This window comes from Phasianus colchicus, chromosome 3 (assembly GCF_987193195.1).
Source record: "Phasianus colchicus chromosome 3, bPhaCol1.hap1.1, whole genome shotgun sequence".
Lineage (NCBI taxonomy): Eukaryota > Metazoa > Chordata > Aves > Galliformes > Phasianidae > Phasianus > Phasianus colchicus.
The window spans coordinates 32,359,213-32,385,369 of record NC_143438.1 but is presented as its reverse complement, the minus strand read 5'-3'; the positions used below and the strand labels follow the sequence as shown (position 1 = coordinate 32,385,369).

The following is a 26,157-nucleotide window of genomic DNA, read 5'->3' as shown; positions in this document are numbered from 1 at the left end:
TCCACGGCGGCCTCTTCCCCCACCCCTTGCACCCTGCTTGAGACCGCCCCTCACGGCCCCTATAATCACAATGCTTCCAGCCCCACCCCAATTCAGTTGCTAGGCGACGGGGCGCGACCGGAAGCGCGGCGGCCGCTTCCACCGGAAGTGACGGCGAGCCGGGCGGGGAGGCTCTGAGCGGGGAGCGGGGGATGCGCGGGCGGCGGCGGCGGCGGCCGTGGGGGTGGCCGTCATGCTGAGCCGCAGCTCGTTCACCAGTCTGGCGGTGGGGGTGTTCGCCGTGTACGTGGCGCACACGTGCTGGGTCATGTACGGCATCGTCTACACGCGGCCTTGCCCGGCGGGCGGCGCGGCCGCCTGCGTCTGGCCCTACCTGGCGCGGCGGCCCAAGCTGCAGGTGAGCGGCGGGGCCGGGCCCCAACCCGAGCGATGCGGTGTCAGGGGCGAGCGGGAGGTGTGGAGCGCTCCGGCCGTGCTCGGACGCTCGGAGAAGTAGTAGGGTTGCGTTACTACGGATACCCGCTCTGAGAGTACCGATGGGTCAGCTGATGCTTCTGTGCCGTGATTCCCCTCTGCTGTCTTTTCCGTTTCAGCTGAGTGTTTATACTACCACGCGGTCAAACATCGGTGCTGAGAGTAATATAGATCTGGTTTTGAACGTGGAGGATTTTGATATTGAGTCAAAATTTGAAAGGTAAGTCTTGGAAGCATGACCTGTTTTTTGCAGTTTGTAGCCTGAATAACGTGTGTGGGAATGCGTATGAGATAAGTGGGTTGACTGTTTGTGACGGTAATCTTGGAAGAATAGAGTTGTTCTTGTATTCTTTGGTTTTGGATTGAAGCTATTCTTGCATACTTTTTGGTCTGTTTGGTCTGCACATGTATTCATAAAGTGCTAACTATAGAGGCAGTGCTGAGGCAGGGAAGATGTGAATTGGACATCAGCTTTGGAGCTGAGGACAAGGTGCTGCTGTAGGTTAAAAAAAAGAAGGTGTTTAAAAGTATGTTTTTTTCCTTAATTAGAAGTTCCTAAAGTGTTTCGTGAATGACAGCACAGTCCTGCCTCGCAGGACTTGGTACACTGAGTTCATGTAGTGCCAATAAGAGGGCTGTTAGGCTTATTACATTCATCATACTATGGCTTGGGTTGAAAGAGACCTCAAAGATCATCCAATTCTTCCTATATATAAGCATCCTTTAAATATTGGAAGGTCAGTAGCAGGTCTGCCTTCTCCAGGCTAAACAGCCTCAGCTCTCTCGGTCTGTCTTCATAGAAGAGGTGCTCCTGCCCTTTGATCATTTTAGTGGCCCTCCTCTGGATCCACACCAGAATCTCCACAGTGAACATCTCACAGTTGCAAAAAGAAATCCTCTCTAAATAAAGCTTTGCTAGCAAATACAGAAGTGCTTGTTTTTCTGATGTAGATTTTACAGACCTTGGATACTGTACTGAATAGTCTGCAGTAATTTTTAGATCCCACTCTAAATACCTTACTAATTGTGCTGTATCATTTCAACATTGGTTAATTTACATCAATGTACTGTTTTTAGCTACGTAAACAAATGTTTTGCAGTAGAAAACTGATAGTACTGATAGTAAAAATGGCTTTTCATTGTAAAAATCCTATGTCAGTGTGCCTGGAAATGCTTGAGACTTTTCTCTAATAACATATACGTAGTTTATCAGCTACATGATTTTTTTTCTTAACAGTTGTGAGTTCAGACTCTGAATGGAACCTGGAAATCATACAGTGTTATCCTTACTTGTGCTATATAAACAAGCTTGTGTATAACTGTTTCAGTGCTAGTAATCATAGAAGTACAACTTCTCTGGTGCTTTAGGGTTTCAAGATCTTCTGAAGGGATATTAGCACTAAGATCTTGTCCTTAGATAAATTTCTGAGTGCGCTCTTGAATTGTAAAGAGGCAGATATAATGATTAGAACTGCTTTTGTGCTTTATGTTTGCTGCCTCAATTTTGTTATTTAAAGCAGTTGTCTTGTTTTTCACTCTCTTGACAAAGATTTGTTTCAGCTCTTTCTCATTCTGCCTTTTTATAATAAAAAAATGTGAACAACTGTGATTTAGGTCATGTTAATCTGTGGCAGATTTTAAAATAGAACTGTTTTACTAACGCAGTCTTGCTATACCAGTGAAAGTATCCCAAGGGGAAAAAAAAGCAAAGTGGGTATGGATGCTTTTTTGGCAAACGCGAGGAGAGTGAACTCATGGTGCTTGAGGTTCTACATAGTTCTGTGTTCAACACACTATAGCTGAGAAGATAAAGTGCTTGGCTTTGTTTTTTTCCTGATTTTTTTTTTAAATCATGCATACAATCTCTGAACACACTCAGCACCTGGAAGGTTGTTCTCTACAAATCCTAGCATAATTTTGACAATACAACATAGTGGCAGGAGAAAACATCGATACTGATAATGTGGTCCTGATGTCTAGGGTAAGGAAGGTATGCTGGGCAAAGATTAATGTATCTTGAGATAATAGTACAACACAGTAAAGCAGACACTGTGGTAACATACTGAAGTATATTAGTTGATCCTATTCAGCTATGGCTCTTTAGGCCATGTTAATGAGGTGTGTGTTTTCTTGCTTGCTTTCGGAACATCGTAACATTTTCAGTGATCCCTATCTGTAACAACTTAATATTTCAACGTCTCATCTCATAATGTCCTTATTTTGTATTTTAGGACAGTGAATGTCTCTGTACCAAAGAAAACTCGAAATAATGGCACATTATATGCATATATCTTTCTTCATCATGCGGGCGTTTTGCCTTGGCATGATGGTAAGCAGGTGCATATAGTGAGCCCTCTGACCACGTACATGGTCCCTAAACCAGAAGAGATTAATTTGCTCACTGGAGAGTCAACCACACAGGTAGGTGGATTTTCTACCTGTAGGAGGACAAGTGGGGAAAGAAAATGCATTTCTTTTGTAGACACTTGTAGTGTTAGCTTCTGCTATGCTTGCATCTATAGAGTGGTGGGGATGTTTAAAAAAAAAAACAGGGGCAAACAACCTCCCCCCATTCTTCTCAATTGTCCTCTCATACACTAAAAGTAGGCCATTTAGCCCAGCAAATACAGAGCCCACTGTTACACTGGCTGCTATTAAAATATTTCCCTAGTTAGTATTAATTTTGTAAGGGTTCATTGCTTTTGGTAGAAATAGTGTATTCTTCTGTAACAAAATTCTGCTGCTATGGATAGCGAATCAGATTCCTGTGAAGTAATTTGTTTTTACAAAATAGTGATACATACTTAACTTTGACATTGCTGAGTGACTAAAATGTACTGCTTCTTTTCCTATAGGATGTTCTTATAGGATGTTCTTTCATTTCAAGAAAATAAGATAGTATTTGCTAAGGGGTACTACTATAATTACTCATCAGAAGGAAAAAAATGGTGTTATGTTATGAAATACTTAAATGCAGTGTTGTACTTCGTTTTCAAGGGAAGTTAGAGAATCCTTTGGAATCTGAAATACAGATGTAGCTATTAGTCCTATTCCTAAACCCTATTAGAATAAAATTGAAAAGAAATTAAAGGTAGAGTCCAGCATTAAAAAGTCACAGTAGGTGGTGGTCATCCCAGGAAAAGCAAGTAGAATGCCCTGGAGATCTGAAAGCTCAAGTCTTAGTCTGCTTCAGCACAGCTTTATACAGTATTTGGAGGCTCAGAAGTTCAAACCAAGTGATCTGATCTCTTTACTCCCCAAGATGAGTATAGTTGATCATTCTTTTGTCTGTTTGGAAGTAACATCTGAATACTGCAGTATCTTCACATTTGAGAGACTGTTTTCAATACATGCAGATGCCTAAGGCATTAAAATAAATTGCGGGGATATTCACTCTCAGTGAACTGGGCTGAGGATAAGCACTGAAGTTTTTCAATGTCAAATTATGGTGGGTCTTTACAATCATTCTGTCATAGTTGAGCAAAATACATGATGTGGTTAAAATGAAGTTTCTTAACATCTATTTTGTGATACAGCTTACAACTCCATAGTTGTCTGTGATTTAGAGTATTATCCTGTTCAGAATTCTGCATGGTTAAGCAGTATGTATGTATGTTTATTGTATTTTTAAAGCAAATTGAAGCAGAAAGACAGACCAGTGCTCTAGATGAGCCTGTCTCTCACTGGAGATCAAGGTTAACCTTGAATGTCATGGTGGACGATTTTGTGTTTGATGGATCATCCCTCCCTGCTGACGTTCACCGTTACATGAAAATGTAAGTTAATGACCTAATTTTGCTAGGATTGTTAATATAAATTTAATTCACATTTCTGTGAAAATTATCTTCTAGTATTTTTTGCTTAAATTTGAGCTTAAGAGACAAGAATAGGCATTCTTTAATGCCTGCATTTCAGTATTTCTGTAGTGACAATAGTGAGATACTATGTACTTGAAAACCTTATTGGTAATATCTTGATCCTAGGCAGTTATGAGTTTAAAATATCTTTTTGTATGGGAGTTACCATGGTAATACAAAACAGAACTACAGAGATTCAAGTACAATGCTATAGCAGGCTTCATACCCTCTTGTTCTCAAATCATACTTCTGGTCATTAAAGCATTTGTCTCTTGACCTTTACAGTTATCCTTCACATGCAGATTAGCTGTGTAAACAGTAAGTGCTTAACTAGCACAGCTGATCTCCTATATCCCATCTTTTTTCCCTCTCTTACTTTATTCTGTTTTGTCAATGTTTTTTCATACATTATGTCACTTTTTTCAAGAAAATACTAAAAAGTGAGCTTTTAGATGGGCAGTAGCTTCTGTTCACAGCTCGCTTAAATTGCTTCCAGTGTTAACCATATAATAGTGCTGTGTTGGCTGGTGCTGCCATATGTTGATGCCTTTCTCCACAAGTATCCTCTTAAATCCAGAAGGAGTTGCTTAGTCAGCAGACACTGGGATTCTGAAATAGCTTCCCAACCAAGCAAGTCATAAGATAGACCCAAAACAGGAAGAAGTTGATGATTTTTTTCTAGTCATGTCTAGATATAAGTCAGTGTTGATTAATTGTTGTATTATACAGGAAATAGTTTGGAAATGAAATAGCCCGTTTCAATTCTACTAGCAGTAGCTTTAATTGTAGTTATTTTGTAGAAATTGGACTCTTCATTTAAAGAATCAAACTGTTTCTGATGCTGAAGTTAATACTTTGTATTATTGTATTTAGAATGCAGTCTTTATCAACATGGATAGAGACTTCTTTGTGAACTACTAAAATTCTATTTTCAGACTTCAAAAAACTCAGTTATGTGACTTCCACTCTGAGTACATCATAGTGTATATAACTGCCTGTCTAATGAAGGACTTTAGGAATTTGTCCCATTTGGAGCACTAGGCCAAACAGTTCTCTAAGTTACTGACAAAGCAATTTTCTAGTGATTTATTTTATAGAGGCTTCAAAGGATGTTAAACTACTACTGGCTTTGTGCAGATTTGAGAGATGATAGAGCAACCCCAGCAAGTGCTTCTGTTCAGGAAGAGAGAGATTTATGCTCCTTGTGCAATCCTGCTGATAGTATCTAGCCTTTTAAGGTGCATACCAGCCAGCCATTACTCTACTTAGTCCCATGCTGAGTAGAGCATCTGCTGTTACTGATCTGGTAGATGTCACCAAGGGTGTAGAGGAGTTTGGGAGGTGGTGGAGAGTTGTTGCAGTAGGAGAGGAATACTTGAGACAAAGGATGCAAATATACGGTCAGCATGTTTCTCTTTTGACAGACTTTTAAAGTTCTTTTATCCTTGTTCATGCAACAGCTTCAGCATCATCACAGCTGATTTAATTTCTCCTTCATTCTTCTTTGCTTGTTCTTTCTATGAAAAAGTAAAAATAAACTGAAAAGAATAATATGGAATGCATACTACTTTTACAGACATCTCTCAGTGGAAGACCAGGCTAGCAGTTGCTTCTTGGTGTATGCTAGAGAGTAATGTGCTTGGAAAGACAGGTGGGAAATACCTGTATGGGTAGATCTGAAAGTGCTGATTGAGTGCTAACTTGAATAGAAGAGTTTTTTTTAGGTCACCACAGTCATAAAATCCATGTTTAAACATCCTAGGGTTCAGTTGGGGAAGACAGTGCACTACCTTCCAATATTATTTATTGATCAGCTAAGCAACAGAGTGAAAGATTTGATGGTGAGTAATAGAATGCCTTTAATTACATTAATAGTAATCTTAAATATTGTTGTAATTAAAATTTTCTTCATAAGTTGTTTACTGTAATGAAAATCTATTACAAAGTGACTAAAGGATTCTACCAGTGAATGTTGTTCGACTTAATGGTCAGCTGCAGAGTCTGAATTTGGGTTTTGAAACTCCCCATCCTTGCAGAAATATTTGCCTAACACTTTCTTCCATTCTGCCAAAAGATGGTTGGGTTCCATTGTTCCTGTCTTTTGGATGGATGAGGAGAAAACTGCAGCATCAGCTGTGGTGAGAGCAATCACATGACTCCCTATGCTGGTTGATGAAGTTGTGTTAGTGTCTCAGAGCTGCTTCTATTTTTCTTCTAGGAAAATGAGCATATTGAATGTTGATGGTACTAGAATAACGTGGAGATAAGAGACCAGCTACTGCTTGTTAAATGATAATGTAATATTCAGCATCTTCTAGGTAGGAGTCTTGGTAGATGAAAGCTTTCCATAGGCCTTCTAGGTTGTCATTCCAAATCATAAAGTTTAGCTTAGACAAAGAATTTTTCTGCTGAATGTTGGGAGATTATTATTTAAGGATGCCTGTTGCAAGCTTATTTGAGAAAATAAATCCCTGAGCATTTCAGTTACAAATCTTGGTAGCAGGTAGTTCTGTCCAGTATTTCTTTAGGTGCACTTGTAATGTCTTTATCAGCAGTCACTGTCCTTTGTTTTGAGTTTCTTAACACAGCTCATTGTTAAGTTTGAGATGTTCATATGAGCTTCTAACTGGTCATGTACCCTGTTTACAAATAACCTCAGCATTCTCGTGTTAATAGCATTCTCACAGTTGTCACATAAATCACAGTAAGTGCAATTGTAATGCGCTGCCTTAAAGTGATTGAGATCACTAAACTGAGCTAGTACTTGTAGACTTCTAGTTTAATTTAATTTTGGTGTTCAGAAAATTCGGTCTCTACCTTGTATGGCAGTCTGATTTTCTTTCTGCATCATTCCTTACTCTTTAGTAGTGTTTTGTCTGTTACTCCAGGTGGTGCTTGCTCATGTTATGGGCATGGGGATTATGACTGAGGAGTAAGAAGAAACTGAGATCAATAGGTCTTAAACCTTTGGCATTCAGAGGGCCTGCCTGGCTGTAGCCTTAAGCTCTCCTTGAAAATTTAAAACATGTTGCCTGAACTTGTGCCTAAATAGGTGTGGAGAATTCTAGCATTTCTAAGGACAATTTTATTTTGTTTTAAACCTATTTGAGAGACAGTCTGTTGTCATGGAGGAAAGAGCTATGTCAATTTAAGACTTTTCTCAACTTAAGGAGGCCCTAGATATCTCTCATAACTGAAATGTAGATGAGACCGGAGAATTAAACTGAACTTATTTGCAGCACCTCATATGCTATGCTTTATAGGCAGAGTATCTTACTTAACTTTAGCTGTGTTGTTTTCACCTTTCTGAAGAGGCAGCAGCACCTTGCTTTGCCACCATTGCCTTCATTTATCTCAAAAAATCCTCAATTTAGTAAAGGTCTGGCTTTGTCCTTCAGAATATGGTTTTTTTGTGTGTGTGTCTTGTAGCTTAGCATAACCTTCTCATGTACTTTCATAGAAGAAGTGTCAGAATGGAAAATTTCTTTAAACATACTGTTTTCATTTCAACTGAGACCAGCAGAGGGAACTTCATGTAAACTTCTCAAAGGCTTTTGTATACAGTAACAATGATGTTTCTGTAAGAACTTGAACAAAACAAACAGATCATTTAGCATTTCTTGGGAAAAAAAAAACACCAAGAAAAAAAAAAACAAAACGAAAAAGCCACTCACAAAGATGTCAAGCCTTTAAGACATCAGACTTAAAATTATGTGATTAAATGATAATGTGATATAATAATGTTTCTTTAGTTTCAAAAGAGTGAGTGAATGTGATTGTTGCAATTCTCCTTCTGTTAAAAAAAGAAGCTGTTTGTGTTTTGAAATACAGGTCATAAATCGTTCAACGACAGAGCTACCTCTTACAGTGTCATATGACAAAATATCTCTTGGAAAACTTCGATTTTGGATCCACATGCAGGATGCTGTGTACTCCCTCCAGCAGTTTGGTATGTTTTTATTTTTAACGACTCTAGGTGAAAACTAAATAAACAAACAAGAAAAAAACAACAGTCTTCTTTCCTTCAAGTACAAAGAAGGCACTGTTTTCTGGATAGCTATAAATCTTAATGTTGCTTTACTTTAATAAGGCCAGGTGGAAACAAAACGTTGACACGTGATAGGTATGGAGGACAGAAGTAAAATAACTTTCAATTTTGTTTGGATTGTCCTATTGCGAAAGTGTAAGTGGCCACAATTGAGAGCATTTTGATCACAGTTTTCCTCTGTCATCCATGGAATGGAAAAGGTAAGTCAGTTCTTATATAAGCTATATGTAGCTGGTCACTCTAACCATATACCCATGGCAAAACACAGGCAAGCATAGAAAAAAGACATTGGGTTTGAGCTGAGAATCAGGAAATAATTGTGGTTCTAATTAAACTACTACTGCTACTTCAGAACTGACTTGCCTCTCACTTTGACTCAGGTCAAGTACTTCAGTTATGAGTTTATAAGGTAATACAGAGAAATTGAGAAGTGAAAGCCAAATATGATTTAGAAGCTTGAAAATTAGCATTCTCTGTGTGTCTAATTCCTGCTTTTTCTGGACTGTATGAAAGTCTAAATTTATAGACAAGCTCTGTAGCTTGTGAGGATCTAAGTTTGTTACAACTTTGATTAGCCAGTTTCCAGATCACATTAGCCATCAGACTTTGTGAAATGAGGCAGAATGGCACTTATTTGCCACAGAATTTGATGATCCATATTATGAGAACTGCCGACAGTGCTCAGTTTTTCTGAGAAGTTTAGACTTTAATCATGGAGCCTGAGATTGCTTCATCAACAAAGTATCTTTACGCTGACTGAAGAAGTTCAAAGGGTTGCTGTAGCTGTCATTTGCCAAATGCAGTCCTTCATTCTGGCAACCATATTTATCACAGACAGCTCTCTTTGTAATAATAGTTGTCCAGTATATAAAAAAAAGTAGAAAGCATTCCTCCTTTTTTGATTTCAAAAGTCAGTGAAGAATACGTTCTTTGCTTACAGCTTGTGATCTTTGGAGGATGCTTTCTCCTTTATCAAGGAGAAACTATGAGGGCCGTCAAAAGATTCGATGCTACACATATTAAGTGTTTTACTGACCTTTGTTGTCTTCCACAGTGTACTCCTTTTCTCATTTTTTGGTTTTTGTTTTTACTGTGAAGCTCGCTTTTCTTGTTTAGAATATTAGAGATCAGAGGCAGAGTTGAATAATCCTTATTCTTTCTACTTGCGCTGGAATTACCTCCTACGTCTTGCCATTCATGTCTCAGTTGTTCAGCTTAGGCTCTGTGGTTGTGCAATATGTTAAAGGCACATCTGTCTGCTTCTAACTGATGGGCTCTGTTTAAGGCTAGCCTAATAACTAGCCAAAAAATGTGTAGATTTAGGTTTTACCAATGAAGCTACCGTCTTGTTTTGGGTTTATATTTCTTTACCTAAGTATATGATGGTGAAATAAAAGGATTCCTTTCAGAGAAGGAATCTCTAGCATAACAGCAGTTAACTGTCTACTATTTCTTTCTCTTAGGATTTTCAGAAAAGGATGCAGATGAAGTGAAAGGAATTTTTGTCGACACTAACCTGTACTTTCTGGCTTTGACCTTCTTTGTAGCAGCATTCCATGTAAGTGGAATAACTTTGGATTTCAGGTATTATAGAATATAATGAAAAAAGGGGGGGGAGGTGTTTGCACTTCAGCTCTTTCATTTATGGAGAACTGTTCTGGAAAACAATAACTAGATCTTAAGTAATAATCTTTACTGAAATATAAAACCTTTAAATTCATTATCACTTCTTTTATGTTGGAGTTCAAGTAGAGATCCAAGAATTAATTACCTGTCAACAGTGGCTCAAGCTTTCTGCTAAGTTGAGTTATCGCAAGGCTATGCAGTGGCATAGCTACAGCAATAGTAGAACCAATAGGGTATTATGTAGACTCAAACTGATAGAGTTTGAGTCTCTGACTACTAGCCCTTGCAGAAATCTAGATCAGCCTTGAAAGATATGTTACTGTAAATTGCAGAGCTTGTAGTTCTAGCAATAGTTATTGTTCTGTTTCTCTCCATCAGTACTGGGTGTGACATGGTATAAATATAAATCTTTGTTTTGGTGGACGGTGTTTTTAGGTCTCATTGTTCTACTTTGAACATCTTTGATGTCTACAGTTACGTGCAATACAATTCCTGTCTTCTGGGAGAGAGAACTTGTTGAGCGTGTTATGTTTCTTTTATACTTGCATTACATAAAATTAATTGGGTTTGAAAGTCATAGACTTCCCAACCATATTACTCTTTAATTTTTCATTCTGCTTATCAGACAGTAAGATGTCAATAGGCTGGGGTTAGATTTTCTGATATTTTTTCTTTTGTGTACTATAAGAATTTCTTTAATTGCTTCTTATTTTTTAAGACGGTGAATGTATAAAGACTGAAAAATATACTGAGTAAAATTACTAAAAACACTGAAGAAAATATTTGTTATTCAAAAATTTAATGCTAAAAAGTTCCTAAAGTTTAGGCCAAATCATAGAGTCATCATAGAATGGCTGAGCAATTCCTGCAGTTATTCAGCTCTCTGTCCTCTGCCATGCCTTATCCTGTACTGAGTCACTAACTTTCTTCATGGGATGCAGCATTGTGCAGTGTTAGAGTAGAAACACTACCTACTGTTCCTCCTGTCATTTCACACTGCATTTGGAGCCCAGGCTTTTAAAACAGTTTTTTTTCTCTTTAGCTTTTATTTGTTCTAATTTTTAGTTCACAGACTATCTTAATGCATTTTTAACTGCTGGCAGTCTTTAATTAGTGCCTGTGTTAAGAAAATGAGTGTTCTTCTTGCTATTTGCAGCTTCTCTTTGATTTCCTTGCATTTAAAAATGACATCAGTTTTTGGAAGAAAAAGAGAAGCATGATTGGAATGTCTACAAAAGCAGGTATGGCCCAGCATGCAAAGTGATGTGTGTACCGTATAATATATACTGTGTGCTTTTATTCTTACTCTCAATTTAAACTTTGTAGTTTTATCCAAGATGGCAAAACTAGTTGCTTTTTTTGCATAAAAAAATAGCTAGCAGGCTGGTTCTAACTCTGTTAGTATGATGAGGGTTGAACTGAGTAGGATGTAGCAAGGATGAGAGAAACAGTGGTCTGGCATCACATAAAGCCTTCCCAGAGGCAGATGAAGTAACCACAGACACTTGAGATTTAACACTCCTCAGCCTTGCTTATGGCATTAATACTTACTGACTGCTTTTCTAATAGATTATCCATTGTGATTATAAACAGAAATGGAAAACCTGAAGCTACCTGGCCTCTGAGATTATCCCTAATGGTGTCATATTTGCAGACTGATGTAAACATGTGAGCAGTATCAATACAAAGAAAAAATTAGGCATTCAAAATCAGGATGAACAGCAGCGTGGTTTTTATGTGGAGAATCTGCTTATTGTCTTCTAGAGTACTTTTTATAAGGCGAAACTTATACTACATTTGGTATTTGCAGACAAAAATGTCAATAAAAATCAAAAGTGACACAGAGAATTTTTGATTTAAGTTTTAATTGCCAGTTAAATAGTTAAGTCAAACTGGAAAGACTGAGTTACAAGGGATTTTCTAATCTTACTATCAAAATACCAATTTTCATTCTCCAGTAACTAACTCATGTTTCTACTGTCCCTTTGTTAAACCTTAGTTACCTTTCTGTTTGTATCTCTTTCTTTTTCTAAGGGAAAAGTGTGACAGGCAATTACTCTGAAAAGGCATAGCGTGATTGTTGGTGTCTGAGTGTGTTGTAACTCTTCCCCTTTTCTGTCCCTGCTTAGTCTAATCAGAGACTTGCTTGATAGATGTTTAGATGCCTTCAGGGTTTTGCAAAACCTGAGGAATAAACCTAAAATGTAGTTCTTACGATTTGCAAGCATGAAATCAGTTGTATGAGGTTCAAGAACTGTCATTACCTCACAGCCTTTCAGATTTCAGGAACTTAGTTCATAATAGTACTAATATAGTGTTGAACACTGCTGGCTCATATTCAGCTGACTGTCCATCAGTACACCAAGGTCTCTTTCCATCAGGCAGCTTTCCAGCCACTCCTCCCCAAGGCTGTAACGTTGCCTGCGATTCTTGTGACCAAAATGCAGAACCCGATACTTGGCCCTGTTGAAACTCATACAGTTTATCTTGGCCCATCAATCCAGTCTATCCAGATCCCTCTGTAGTGTCTTTCTCCCCTCTGTCAGATCAATATTCCCTCCCAGCTTGGTGTCGTCTGCAGACTTACTGAGGGTGCACTCAATCCCCTCATCAAGATCGTTAAGAAAGATGTTAGATAGAAGCAGCTCCAGTACTGAGCCCTGGGGGACACCGCTTGTGACTGGCTGCCAACTGGATTTAACTCCATTGACCACAACTCTTTGGGCCCAGCCATCCAGCCAGTGTTTCACCCAGCAGAGCATACACCCATCCAAATCGTGGGCAGCCAGCTTCTCCATGAGATTGTTGTGGGGTCTATAGATCACTGGCTGTTTCTAGGACTGTTTGATCTATTAAGATGTATATAGTTCATGCTTAAACAGCTTAGGACAGAATCAAAGTAAATGGGCCAACAGTTTTCCTTCATCTCAACTGTTTATGTAAATATTAATAAGCCTTCTGTTTTTATTTTCCATCTAGTGCTTTGGCGGTGCTTTAGTACTGTAGTAATATTTCTTTTCCTTTTGGATGAACAAACGAGTTTACTGGTACTGATCCCAGCGGGCATTGGTGCTGTGATTGAGGTGAGTTGGTAAAGCTCTAGAACCAAGTAGCAGTATTCTCAGCAACATCCTATGTTTGGAGTTTTCCAGTATTGCTTAGCAGAGTATTTTGTAGCTTATTGTAGAAGAGGGTTGCTAAAGTCATTACTGGAAAAACACTGCTGTGTCCCTTTATCAAATAACTAAACTGGGAGTATAGGTGTTTTTTGGGATGTGTCAGCTGATATTGTGGAAGCCAAGCATAGAGCTGTGCTGAGGCTTCTTCCTGTCACATCATTGATATGCATCACTAGTGAGCAGGCATGTATGACCATGTCAGCAAGCTTTCACAGACACATTTGGCAAAGAGCTGGCTGTGGGCCATCAGACTCTACCCTCAGGTCTGCAGTTTTCTCTCTGGCTGTGACTGAGGTGCTTGGGAAAGGAAGGAGGGACTGATGGCTGCCCTCCAGGCCAGTGGGCTGCAGGTACTCATTAGGAGCCCGCAGTGAAGCACAAAATCAGCCCTAATAGGAAGGAAGAATCTCTCCACCTAGTGTTGTTTGCAGATCTAATGATTTCTCAGTATATTAAAATAAATTTGGGATTCCCATGTAGAATTTTTGACTACACGTCTGTTGTAGTTGCAGATATGAATGCAAAGTCACAAGGTGATCCTTAAGACTTTACCTTCATACGTAAAACTAATTAAGCTTTTGTGAAAACTTTGAACAGTGGTACTATGTAAAAACTTGCTTAACAGGTGGCTGCTGGAGCCCTGAGGTTCACACTGGTTCTGAGCAGTTGACTGCATAGAGGCACTGCAGTCCATATGTCCTGAAAGGACTCTGTTACGTCACTTACAGTATCTCAGCTGATATGGGGACTTAGTAGTAGTTTCTCAGTGTTGTACTTGTCAAGGAACACACCATTTAGTTTGTATCAACATTCAGACAGTGTGTTGAAATCAAACTATTACAGCTTTATGCAGTGAGTGCTTAAAATAGATATTCTAGGATCTTGATTCTGATTGTCTGAACCTTGCATAAAAAAATTCCTGTGGGTAATTCTTTATGTACAAATTTTGTTTTCATTAATAACAGCTCTGGAAAGTGAAGAAGGCTTTGAAAATGACAATCAAGTGGCAAGGCATACGACCCAAAATTCAGGTACAGTAGACATCAACACTTCAGTGGTTTGCACTCTTGAGCTTTTTACCTTCTTAACAGTAACTGCAGGAGACTGTGACTTGTGGTTTTCTGTGATGTGAAGATCTTCTCTTATGGATAAATAAAATGAAATAGCAGAATAAATAAGTTCAAATGTAAGAATTTCTTTGATCAATTCTGTAGAAGCAGCAGCAATTTGTATGTATTTATGATGTGAGAAGCCTCAGAATTCCGCATATATGCTGAATCTTAGCAGGTGGACTGTGCTCTTGCCTACTCTGTTGGAAAGCCACTTAACTGGCATTTTGATTTAAACTAAGGAACTGAATTTTTCATGAAGCTGTAGGTATAACTTCTCAATTGTAGAACTAATGGAAGTTGTGTTATGCTCTGGGAACAAGACAAGTATTTTACAGGCCCTCTGGGTAAGAACTGTAAGTCCAAAAACTGTTTGCAGGACTTGCAGTGTAAGCAGGGGTCAAAATAAATGCAGCTAATATTTCCATTTTTTTGACATGAATGTAGTTTCTTTCAAATCTTTCATTGTCTGGTGAAATTTGGGGAAAAGACACCTTTGATTAAAGGATAGCCTACATTTAAATAGTTCCTTTTGGTGGTGAGAAACAGTTATCTAATCTTACGTGTTTACTTCATAAGAACTGGATGGGCTTTTGTTCTGTTGGAAGTCTTTACTTAAGAAGATCATAGTATTGCTCCTTTAACAACATTTGAAGAAATGTGTTTCTATTAATGAGACTTGACATTTTTGTAAGACTACAGGAACACAGCTGGTTGAATTGCCTAGCTGTCTTGTTAAGAGTAATATTATTTTGGTCTGGAAGCAGAAATTGATCAGTACTCATACTGGCATTTAAAAGCATCCACATGCTCAAAACAACAACTTGTGGAAAAGAAAATCCAGTTCATCATATATTTTTCTTTTAAAATGGCAGTATTTGCAAAGTAGTTGTACTTTTCAGGTTGTGTTGTCACTTGTTGAAAGTTGATCTTTTGCCTAGAGGCTGCTGAACAGTATTTTCAATAGTGGTATTGTGGGACCATTTGTAATTCTTAGGAAAATGCTGCTTTAAAATAATACTACCACTAATTATAGAAGAATTTAGCCTTTAATCTTGAGAAAATTTTTAGTGAACCAATTGATGAACATGGAATTGAGGGTGATCCATAAATGATGTCTTCATACATGGAATGGTCATTGTTTTTAATAATTGCTTCCTCTAACTGCCAGGTGCTTTGTCATATGACTCTGCTTTTGCTTTGTGAACTGTTTCAGCTGTATTTCCTAAACAAAAAAGTCCTGGATGTTCAATGTAAAATATGAAGGAAAACATTAAATCTTTTGGTTACCCTGCTGCTATGCAGCAGACTGTGCAGGACATCTGTATGGCTGTTGTACAGAAGAACTGATAAGGTCTTTGAACTGTTACCTTGCTGACTGTATAAGCAAGTTAGTTTGCAGTTTCAGTCTCTATTTAGGGAGTCAGCCCTTTTCTTCCAGTTCTGTCTTGATGATGTATTTTATATGTATTGCAGTTTGGTGCATCCAATGATTCTGAAAAGAAAACTGAGGAATATGATACCCAGGTAAGAGGGAATCCTTGACTTCTGATCTATGAAGTCTATATATGTGTCTGCTCTTTTGTTTGTTTTATTCCTACAAGTGTACTTTTCATCTTCTCATACTTGTTAAGGGGATCATCATCATCATGCAAATGATCAGATAGTGAAGATTCATTCTAATGATTTATGAAAAGAAATAGCAGAAGAGTTCTTTGTTAGCTGAATTTTTTGAAGTGTTTGAAGAAAATGTCATCTGTACTAAGGATGTCAAACTAGATGAAACAAGTTACGAAATTTTGTCTAGCAATTAATATGTCTGCACCAATAAGTCACAAGTGATTGAAAGCACCTTTCCAGAAACTTGTCCTGTTGTGACTGTAAAGCTCATCAGGTCTCAGATAAATCTCATCAGATTTAAGGAACACCATCTGCTTTCTTTACTGGAAAGATTTATGATGTTAGTCCATGGGTCACATTCAGATATCAATACATCTGTAACAGGCCAGAAATCTTGAATTACTTCTGTGTTTGAAGCTGGAATCTGGTTGAAACATTTTTCTGAGAAGCAGAATGGCAAGCGACATATCTGAAGAAAAGTTACTCTTCGTGTGTATTCCTTACAGATTTGAAAATCAGTATTTGTACTTGTTACTTATGCCAGTGGAATGATTGATCATAGGTAGAGCAACAGTGGTGTTAAGTGGAGAGCTGCTTTCAAACTGGACCACACTGCTTATCTGTGTGATAAAAACTGAGGTTTTTGGTGGTCTCAACTGAGCACTGGAATTTTCAGGATCTCTTGAACTGAAGCATTCTGGAAATAATAGTAGACATTTAGAAATAGGAAAAGATGTTCAGGAAAAAAAAAAACGATGTGGCTGTCTTTGAGATGATGCCGTGAAAAGTCTGCTGTATATAAAATGTGAACTAATAAACTATTTTCCTTGTCCTTTAGGCTATGAAATACTTGTCATATTTACTCTATCCACTGTGTATTGGAGGTGCGGCTTACTCCTTGCTGAATGTCAAATACAAAAGGTACTGTAAACCTATAAGGGATCTTATAAAAGGTTGAAACATCCCCCATTTTTTCTGTATTAATTAATTGGAGATGATGGGATATAGAAATCAGTTCTGTTTGTGTGACTTACAAGATAGGAAGTGTATGATTGTAAGAGACTTGTATGGAGGCTGGAAAGTGTAGCCATTTTTGAATACTCTGTAAGCTCCAGCTTATTTCAAGCTGTGTTTTTTCACAAATAATCTGATATTACTTTAGTATTCAATAACTTGCATACAAGATTAAGCTGTCAATCACAAGAGAAGGAAGAAAGCTTCTCTTTGATGTTCAGAGAGCAGATAAGATGACAGGGAGAGATAAGAGGTTACTGTGGTTGAGTTCAGTAATCGAGAGAAGCAAAAACTGTCCTCAGATTATTGGCTTTGACCGAGGGATTTCTCCCTTGAGAAGTATGGCAGGTAGGATGACAAACAAGCTCCTTTAAGAAAGGAGCCTGTACTCCCTCAAACCACAGACTTACTGTGAGACTTCAGCAAGAGCTGAAGGGTCTGTATTTCAGGAGGAGGTGAAACTCCAGTCTGCTTTCCCTGAAATCAATACAGTTAGTTAATTTTTGACTGGAGAAAAGCAGACAAGTAGATAGCTGTGAGACTCTGCTCTAGGAAAAAAATTTGCAAACACATGCTTGGTGATGGCTGTGTAGGCTGTTTTCATAGATTGTAGGCCCAGAAGGGATGTGGAGGAGAGCAAGCATAGTCTTAAAATAACATGAGAAAAATCTTCTGTTGCTGTCTACGTGTTCTGTAACTCTTGTACCAAAACTTGGGGCCATTTCTCTGCTATTAGAAAAATAGCTTCTTCAGAAGGTTCTTGTCTTATGAGTTAACAAACATATGGCATCTAAAAATTCTGGCATTCTCTACCTGCACAGATAGAACAGCTCTCTGCTATCTACTATTACAAGCAGAAGTGTGGAATTTGTACCATCTAACCCATCTGTAACGTTACTAATGCTGGAGCTAGGGGTTTGCTCCATTGAACATCTGTAGGGAGGGATTGTTAGAAAAATGTAGATTTCTTGTGTTTTCTCATTATCTTTTATAAGCGCTTACTTGTAGGGTTTGCATCCAACAGTATTTGTGGTCTGTAATCTGTGAAGTTCTTACAGTGCCTTGTCAAGTGCCTCCTTATGTTGAGAATACAGTGTTACAAATACTGACAGGGCTCAGTGTGCAGTATTGCCAGGTGGGGTGCAGAAATCTTAGAGCATTCTCCAAAGGTATACAAGTACTTAATAAAGCTCTCAGAATTGTTGGATGTGAAGCATCAGCTGCGTAATGGTCAGCAGCATCTCTGGAGCCCTTCTACTCAAAGGGAGGTGTAAGGTGTTCAGTTTGTGTATAAAGCAGTTCTCAACAGATCCACTTCTCAGAGCTGTCAGATGACTGCTGTGTAGATGATGTATTGCAGGTACATGTTTTTGGTTGAGGTGAGAAAGTAACTGGATTGTCTTGTTTGTTTGTAGCTGGTACTCCTGGCTGATTAACAGCTTTGTCAATGGTGAGTCCCTTCTTATTTTTTTATTATTCATGCTTCTTCCATTGGAGACAAAGACTCAAAAATAAAAAATCACTGATATCACCCGCATCAGCTTGGAGCAATAACTTGAACATAGGTTCCAGAATTATTGCAGTAAGAAAGGGAGAAGAATCAACTAAAATTGAAACAGAAGGATTAAATGTATTTTCTCATTAGGAAAATCTGTAATTCTCTAATTGTGAAAGGATACTTCTATTCTGCCTTTGTCTGTTAAGTTTTCTGTATTTTATCTTCAGGAGTGTATGCTTTTGGTTTCCTGTTTATGCTGCCCCAGCTGTTTGTAAATTACAAGGTGAGACTGAAAAGCAATAAAAGGCAACTGCTGTAGTGTCTTCTTCCAGGCTTTAATACAAATGATGCATTCTTTTCATCCTAGATGAAATCTGTTGCACACTTACCCTGGAAGGCTTTCACATATAAAGTAAGTAAAGCTCTAATTTAAAGACTGGTTCTGTCATTTTGAAAACAATTTTCTGAGAAAAACAACTAAGTATTATGTAGCTTAAGGCTCTGAGTGCTTTTCTTCTTGTTTCAAGAACTAAACTGCGTTTAAAAACAAATTTGTTTGCAACTGTTCTTTAAGGAAAAGTAAATCCATTTCTCATAATGACTCTCCTATAAAGAGAATCTCATCCAAATTAGGACATGGATAATGTCACTCTTTCTACTGTCACCTGTCTTAGATGTGTACAAATGTTGGCCTTGCAAATGATTTAATGGTCAACTTAATACTTGAATAAAGCAAAAAAGAGATTACGTTAACGAAGTATAATTCTCAACATATAAGAGCACTGAGAGGCCACATATTAGCAAGCTGTGGGAGATACCAGAGACAGAAGTAAAGTACAGATTGTTTTCTGCTGTGTGGTAATTCCCAGCTTCTGGGAAGTGTAGTGACAAATATGTGGTAGGCTGTCATGTGGTGTCCCCACTACCCAGTCTGTAGGAAATGATGCAGCGCTGTAGCAAGGCTTAACATGAGGCCTTGGGGCAGGGGAAGTGAGTTTATTAAAAATAAATAAATAAGTCAGCTTACTGACACTTTGATACCTACATACCCATAAGCACCTCCATGTGTGTCTGAGTGGTTTATATTGTATTCATCCATCCAGATGTCTATGCCCAGGTATATTCATTGCATTGATAGGGAGGACAAGCAACACCCTCTATTGAGTTTCCAAGTCTCCTATCTTCTTCCTTTATTTGCCCTTTGGGCCAATGTATTTCAATTCTCCTGAACTAAAGTGCTTCAAAAGGAGGTATTAAAAGCTGCTCGAGATACTCTGTTCAGTTCTGAAAAGATATTGTGTGATAAAAGAAAAGAAGTCTTAAAACAGAGTGCCTGTTATAAATTTTCCATTTCTGCGAGTCTACAGCAACAGCCCAGATTTCTGATATTTTATATTTTGAAGGAGTATTGAGCCATCTGGGAGAAACAGATCGCAGTATAGATAATAACAGCATAGTAACTAAATAGTTTTCAATACAGTAATCAGTCCAAAAATAAAAATAAAGTCCTAATTTTTCAAACCCATAGTAGATAAATTAGAATGTTTTTAGTAGAGAGGAATAAAAGGCACGGGGAAGGAATTTCACAATTTTGGCAAAATTCGTAACTGCAAAGACGTATCAGCAGTTAAAGGACAATAGGATGCAAGGGCAGTATTGAAGCAGTGGCTAACCTTCATAGCAGAATTTTGCTGCTGAAATGCCTTTTCTTAAAGAGCATTTATATGGCTGCTGTTAAGAGCTGCCAGAAACTACCACAGTGAAGCTTGGGTATATGTAGAAAAGAGTGTTTTCAGCTATGTTCAACTTCTTGGGCTATTTCCTAGTGGGTATTTAAAGTTGCTTGCTCTCTTCTGTGCTCCTGCAAAAAGAATAGTCTGAGGTCTCTTCTGTTATTGTTTTGATTTGTTTTTTTGGAAATAAGAGAGCTTTTTTTTACTTTAAAATGTAAACTTTTTTTTTTTTTTTTTTTTTTTGCTAAGGATGACTTTGGCAAAAATGAAAACCTTCCTAAGTTTTTGTTTTCTGTAGTTCTACATTTATACCCTTTGTACTTTAATGAGGCTTACCTTCAAATGAAGTAATCTCAAAAGAAAACTAGCCACACTAAATACTATTATATGAGTTGCCTTGATGTATTCAATTTCCATTATTTTTGAGGACTGCCTAAATGCCCAAGGAGGATGAAACTTTTAGCTTTTTCTTCCTTTCATTATCACAGGATCACTCACTTGGGAGTTAACTTGGGAAGGCCTCATTTTCTAACTAGCCAAGTTTTTTTTTTCCATGACTGATCTTTGCACAGGCTTGAGAAGTGCCATACATATTCTTTGAACGCTTTGGATTGATGGATTAGTTTTGACTTGCCAGAAGGAGCTTTCCTGTTGGAACTAATAAGAACTTCTTCCTGTTCAACACCCCAGTGTTCTTCTTGTGCTTCGTTTCATAATACAAACAGTAGTTTAATTTTCAACAGCAAGTCTTTTTTTTTCCCTTCTTATGACATAGATTCATGCACTGTGAAGCCAGAATAATGGCTTTCTGATAATGAAAGGGAAGCCATTGTAAAGAAATTGTTTGCTAAACCAGTAGTGAATATTCCTTGCTGAATTGGTTTTCCAGATATTTTTAGTGAGCTTATTGCACCATCTGATGAGTACTAAAGTTGATATACTGTGAAGAATTGACTAGTCTTCTCTATAGACCAGAAACAGATTCGGAGGAGTTGCCCTGCTCTTCACTTCCTTTATCTTCTCTGTTGAAATAATGTCATCTTTGCATGTTCAGAGCCTCTCTGCGTTGCTTTCCCAGCAAATGTCTGTGAATTTAAATTTTGTCACTGATGAAAGTGATAAATATTTCATAATTGCTTCAGAAACTGAGCCTAGAGTATGTCTAGCTGAGCAGAAATGGTGTAGAAAATTACATCTCGGATAAGGGATGGATGTTTGCTTCCAGGAAAGCACTGAAAATGTTTTAAAATCTCCCCAGGGCTGCCAAGTTAATGTTCTTAAGAGCAATAAATGAGTAAGTTCTTACAAAAGTTTCAATTTACCCACAGAAAATGAAAGTGAACTATGACATTTTGTAAATCTTAAATCATTTGAGTAAAGAGTTTGAATACATTTTTTTTGTCAGTTTCTTTTAAAAGTTTGCTGAAGTTGAATATGTGTTTTTCCTCTCATACAATAATACTCTCACCTCAAACAGTATCATAGCATGGTTTGGATTGGAAGGGACCTTTAATATCATATATAGTTCCAATCCTGCTGCTACAGACAGGGACACCCCTCTCTAGATCAGGTTGCTCAAAGCCTCATCCAGCCTGGCCTTCAATGCTTCCAGGGAGGGGGCATCCACAACCTCACTGGGCAACCTGTTCCAGTGTCTCACCAATCTCACAGTAAAGAATTTCTTCCTAATACCTAGTCTGCCAGTTTAAAGCCACGTCCCTTGTCCTGTTACTACATGCTTTCATAAAAGGTCCCTCCCCAGCTTTCCTTTAGGTGCTGTTCAGGTACTAGAATGTCACTGTGAGGTCCTCATGGAGCCTTCTCCAGGCTGAACAGCTCCAATTCTTTCAGCCTTTAATCGTAGGGAAGGTGCTCCAGATGCCCTGATCATCTTCATGGCCCTCCTCTGGACCCACTCTAATAGCTCCATGTCCTTCTTGTGTTGGGGGCCCCAGAACTGGACACAGTACTCCAGGTGGGGTCTCATGGGAGCAGAGCCGAGGGGCAGAATCACTTCCTTTGACCTGCTGGTCACGCTTCTCTTAATGCATCCCAGGATACAGTTAGCCTTCTGAGCTGCAAGAGCACATTGCCAGCTCGTATTGAGACCTATATCCTTTTTAATTGAACTGTAGTTCAGTAAACAGTATGATCTTCATTTAAAAAAAGCACTTCAAAATTTGCAGTAGTTTTTCAGCATTAAATGTTGTTATAAATAAGAAATAGTCTGTGTATCTGCTGAACAACACTAGTAAGCCTGTTTCCTATAGCTTTGTATTAACTCCTTGCTTCATTTTGTATGATTTTGTTTCTTGACAGCTAACTGAAGTGTTCTGTTCTTTTATTTGTAGGCATTCAACACCTTTATTGATGATATATTTGCTTTTATTATCACTATGCCAACATCTCATAGGCTGGCATGCTTTCGAGATGATGTTGTGTTCCTGGTCTATCTCTACCAAAGATGGTATGCCTTTCTTCAATATTCCTAAGAGTTTTTACAACACTTCAGATTGGTATAAGAACTACAAAGTAATCTGGAAAGGTTATATGCAGTAGTCATTAAAATATTATTAAGTTCATAGGATCACAGAATGGTTTGGGTTGGAAGGGACATTTAAGATCATGCAGTTCCAACCCTGCTGCTATAGGCAGGGACACCTCCCTCTAGACCAGGTTGCTCAAAGCCCCATCCAGCCTGGCCCTCATTGATCCCAAGGAGGGGGCATCCACAGTCTCACTGGGCAACGTTTTCCATCACAGTAAAGATTTTTTTCCAACTATCTAGTCTAAGATAAAGTTCCCAAGTACAAATATTTCTCTAAAGAAACAATAATTTTAAGCCAAGTTTATGTTATACCAGAATGGTAAATGCAGATTTCAGTTTTAAGTTTATATGTTTACACATAAGAGTAGTAAAGTAGGTCTCCTTGCAAGGTGAGTTTTTTTTTCTAGAAATTAAAAACTCAGCAGCTTCTGAGAGAGGCTGTGTCCTGTTTTTGAATTGGAGAAGTGTCTTGGATTGCTTAAGAAATACTCCAGCCAAGCTTTAGGGAAACTGTCATGTCTCTTAAGAGGCCCTATTACAAAACAATTTGTTAAATCTTAGTATCTGGTGTTTCTGTAGCTAATTTTTAAGTCTGTCATATTTTTAGGCCACAGACTGAAACTGAAAATATGATGACAAAGGAATTCTGTTTTAAAATTGAATAGAATTGAATAGTAGAGAACTGATTAAATGTCCTTCAGGCAGCAGACTGGTACCTTGTGGGTAACAAGTTTTATTTTATTTTTTCCCTGCCAGGCTTTATCCTGTGGATAAGAGCAGAGTGAATGAATATGGAGAATCCTATGAAGAAAAGCCAAAAAAAAAAGCTCATAGGGAATAATTAATAATTAAAGATTCTGACCCTGGACTTCTACTGATTACGTGTATTATCTGGTCTTAAGGAAGAAAAACTTATTTAATAAGAGTATTTTTAGAGCTTATGACAGAACTACATGAACTATACATCTTCTATATTGCCAAAAATCTAGTTTTGATATCCTTCTATTTCAAGATCCTCCTGTGTCCTCACAAGGTCCACAGTCTGACAGATGTCATTAAATAATCTTCCTGCATTTAAGCTCCTCTTCAGTGAAAACCTTAAGTGTCCAGAGCATTGTAATTAATATCCAAATCTGTGTTTTTAAGGCAACTCAGTAAGTGGAAGTGTGGTGCCATGCCACTGTGAAAAGTGAAAAAACAAACCAGTGTGTTACAGCAGAGTCAAGCATTACTGCCAAACTGGAGGCTGTCAAAAAGAAAATGTGTAATTATTGAACTGTATGCTAATTACAAATTGTCCTAGTCTGATAACAGAAATAATGGAAATTTTAGAAGTTATTATTAAAGTAATATGTGGACATAGAAAGTTCAGAGCTTCAAATCTGTTGGAAATAAATGAGACAGATGGTGGTGTTAAAATTCAAATTCTAGCCATTTTCTTAGCCAGAATATGACAGAGGGTATCAGTTGTCTTAAATGGAATGAAGATGTGAAACAGCTGTAACATGATTTCTTTTAATGTGTATCCAAGTTCATATAAATCCTTCTACATTGCTGACAAACCTTTTTTCTTGCCATAGTAGGTATTCATGTAATGCAAATCACTGTTATGTGCTAGGAAGGTCTCTTAAAACATCTTAATTCTTCATAATATGGTATCTGAGTGACATAAAGGGCCAATTCCCTGATGTTTCAAATTTAATGATTCCTTGGTCCTTCCCCTCTTTCTCCTACCCCCATTGTATTTATGTGATTAAACACATCATTCAGGTGGAATGGCTTTGCTCACTAACTATACCACACACTTCCTGGAAAAAGGGAAAAAAAACAGCCTGGTGAAGAATAAGCATCTTACTTGGAAATAATTTAAACAGAAATATCCAGAAGGCAGAATTCTAGTTTGTAGTTCTGCTTTTCCTTTGGCCATTAACTACAGAGTAACCCTTCAGCTGCTGTGTTAAATAGTACCCTGTTTGTACAAGGCTATTTAACTGCTGTTTGCCACTGATTGAAAATATTAATTGAGTAACTTCAAAGAACACAGATAGATTGCAGTAGCCTTTAACTACTTTATGAAGTAGATTTTATTCAGTTCTGATACTGCAGAAGTGTTACACATACTTGAGTCCCAGAAAAATATGGATATGCACGTGAATTCTTCTGTCACAAACTACAGTCTTTCTTATCCTGAAATCCTTATGCACTACTGGCAATGCAAAGGAGTCTTGAAGAGTGAATATTTACCTCGTGTTTATGTTAAGACCTCTTTACATTGTTAATTGTAAATGAGGAGGACAGTAGACCTGTTGATGTTGGCATTAAATATCCATAAGTCTATGCAAATCTGAGGTTGTGGTTGTTCTGTCTCGAATTTTTTGGATTTGTTTGGATTTGTTTGCTCTTTGTTAAGCAAATTCATTGGGGACTCTTATTTCATAACAGTAGTAAAAAATGCAGGGGCGTGAATACTTTTCCTGATATAAATAATGCAAACGATACGTTGCCTTTTTGGTGCCATTTCAGAACAGTCAATAACTGATTCTTCTAAAGTGGCTTCTGAAAGTCCAGAATATGATATTTGGGTATTTCTCATGTTTCAGCATTTATTTTTTGCATGCAGCTGTTGAAAAGCCACTCTTGCACCTTTACATACTGTGAGTTCATAGGTCTTTTGTCTTGCATTTCTGGTGACAATAACCTCATAATATTCCACACAGTAGTCATAAAGAATATAAAATTAGAACATTTTAATTTTAAAATGATTGAGACTTTCCTGTTCAAGTCATTGTTTTATGCATTCCATTTCCAAATAAAAAAGCCTCGCCATACGGAATACAGAGTTTTCTTTTGTTGCTGGAACATCAGTGAAAACTTTCAGTGGTGTAACTTTGGAGATTTTAATGTTGTTGGCTTAAAACAAAAATGGATTTCCTTATGTTGTTAAGGCAGAAGAAAAACTACTTACATAAACTGTCATTAAATGTATGGCAGCTCATGCTGAATTATCAGTGTGTTGCCTATTGAAGAGTTGGAGTGTAACTGAATAACTTCCTCACTTAGAGGATTCACTGTGGTAAGCAATTAGCTCACCATCTCACAATCTTAAGTTAGCAGTAGGTTTGGAAATTGAAAGATTAGCGGTTTAGTTTTATGTTTTTGATTAGGAGTTAATTGGGAAAGTCGTGCTTCTGGAGATGCTCTTGCACAGTAGTACTTAGTGCAAAATAATGCAATGATGTAATGGTTCTCTAAGGCACTGTCAGTTCTAGCATCTATCATCAGTGCCAAAAATATTAAGACATAATTCTGTGATTTGTTGGATTTTAGATATCGTATCTTCCAGTTCTTCCATCAGATGATAGATCTCATTATGTTGAGTAAGTGAAACATAACATTGACCATTTAAATGACAGCTTCTCAGTCTCAGAAGACCTCGAATAATCCAGACAGG

At 37.8% G+C, this 26,157-nt stretch overlaps 1 protein-coding gene across 1 annotated transcript; it reads left to right on the top strand.

Annotated features, from left to right (window-relative positions):
* Positions 1 to 123: 123 nt before the first annotated feature.
* CLPTM1L (CLPTM1 like) lies at positions 124 to 25,563 on the top strand. The gene is made up of 17 exons (XM_031589122.2): positions 124 to 397; positions 594 to 694; positions 2,706 to 2,895; positions 4,108 to 4,250; positions 6,094 to 6,172; positions 8,163 to 8,280; positions 9,843 to 9,937; positions 11,162 to 11,246; positions 12,985 to 13,088; positions 14,150 to 14,215; positions 15,770 to 15,820; positions 16,752 to 16,834; positions 18,343 to 18,377; positions 18,653 to 18,708; positions 18,793 to 18,837; positions 22,510 to 22,625; positions 23,463 to 25,563. Exons 1-17 carry the CDS (start codon positions 233 to 235, stop codon positions 23,545 to 23,547), a joined length of 1,617 nt encoding a protein of 538 aa, XP_031444982.1. The 5' UTR covers positions 124 to 232; the 3' UTR covers positions 23,548 to 25,563.
* Positions 25,564 to 26,157: the final 594 nt, after the last annotated feature.

Excerpts from the sequence above, each read along its gene's own strand:
- CLPTM1L (XM_031589122.2), top strand. The coding sequence starts at position 233 with ATGCTGAGCCGCAGCTCGTTCACCAGTCTGGCGGTGGGGGTGTTCGCC. Across the intron at positions 6,173-8,162 it reads ACAGAGTGAAAGATTTGATG|GTCATAAATCGTTCAACGAC; the intron begins GTGAGTAATAGA and ends TTTGAAATACAG. Across the intron at positions 9,938-11,161 it reads TCTTTGTAGCAGCATTCCAT|CTTCTCTTTGATTTCCTTGC; the intron begins GTAAGTGGAATA and ends TGCTATTTGCAG.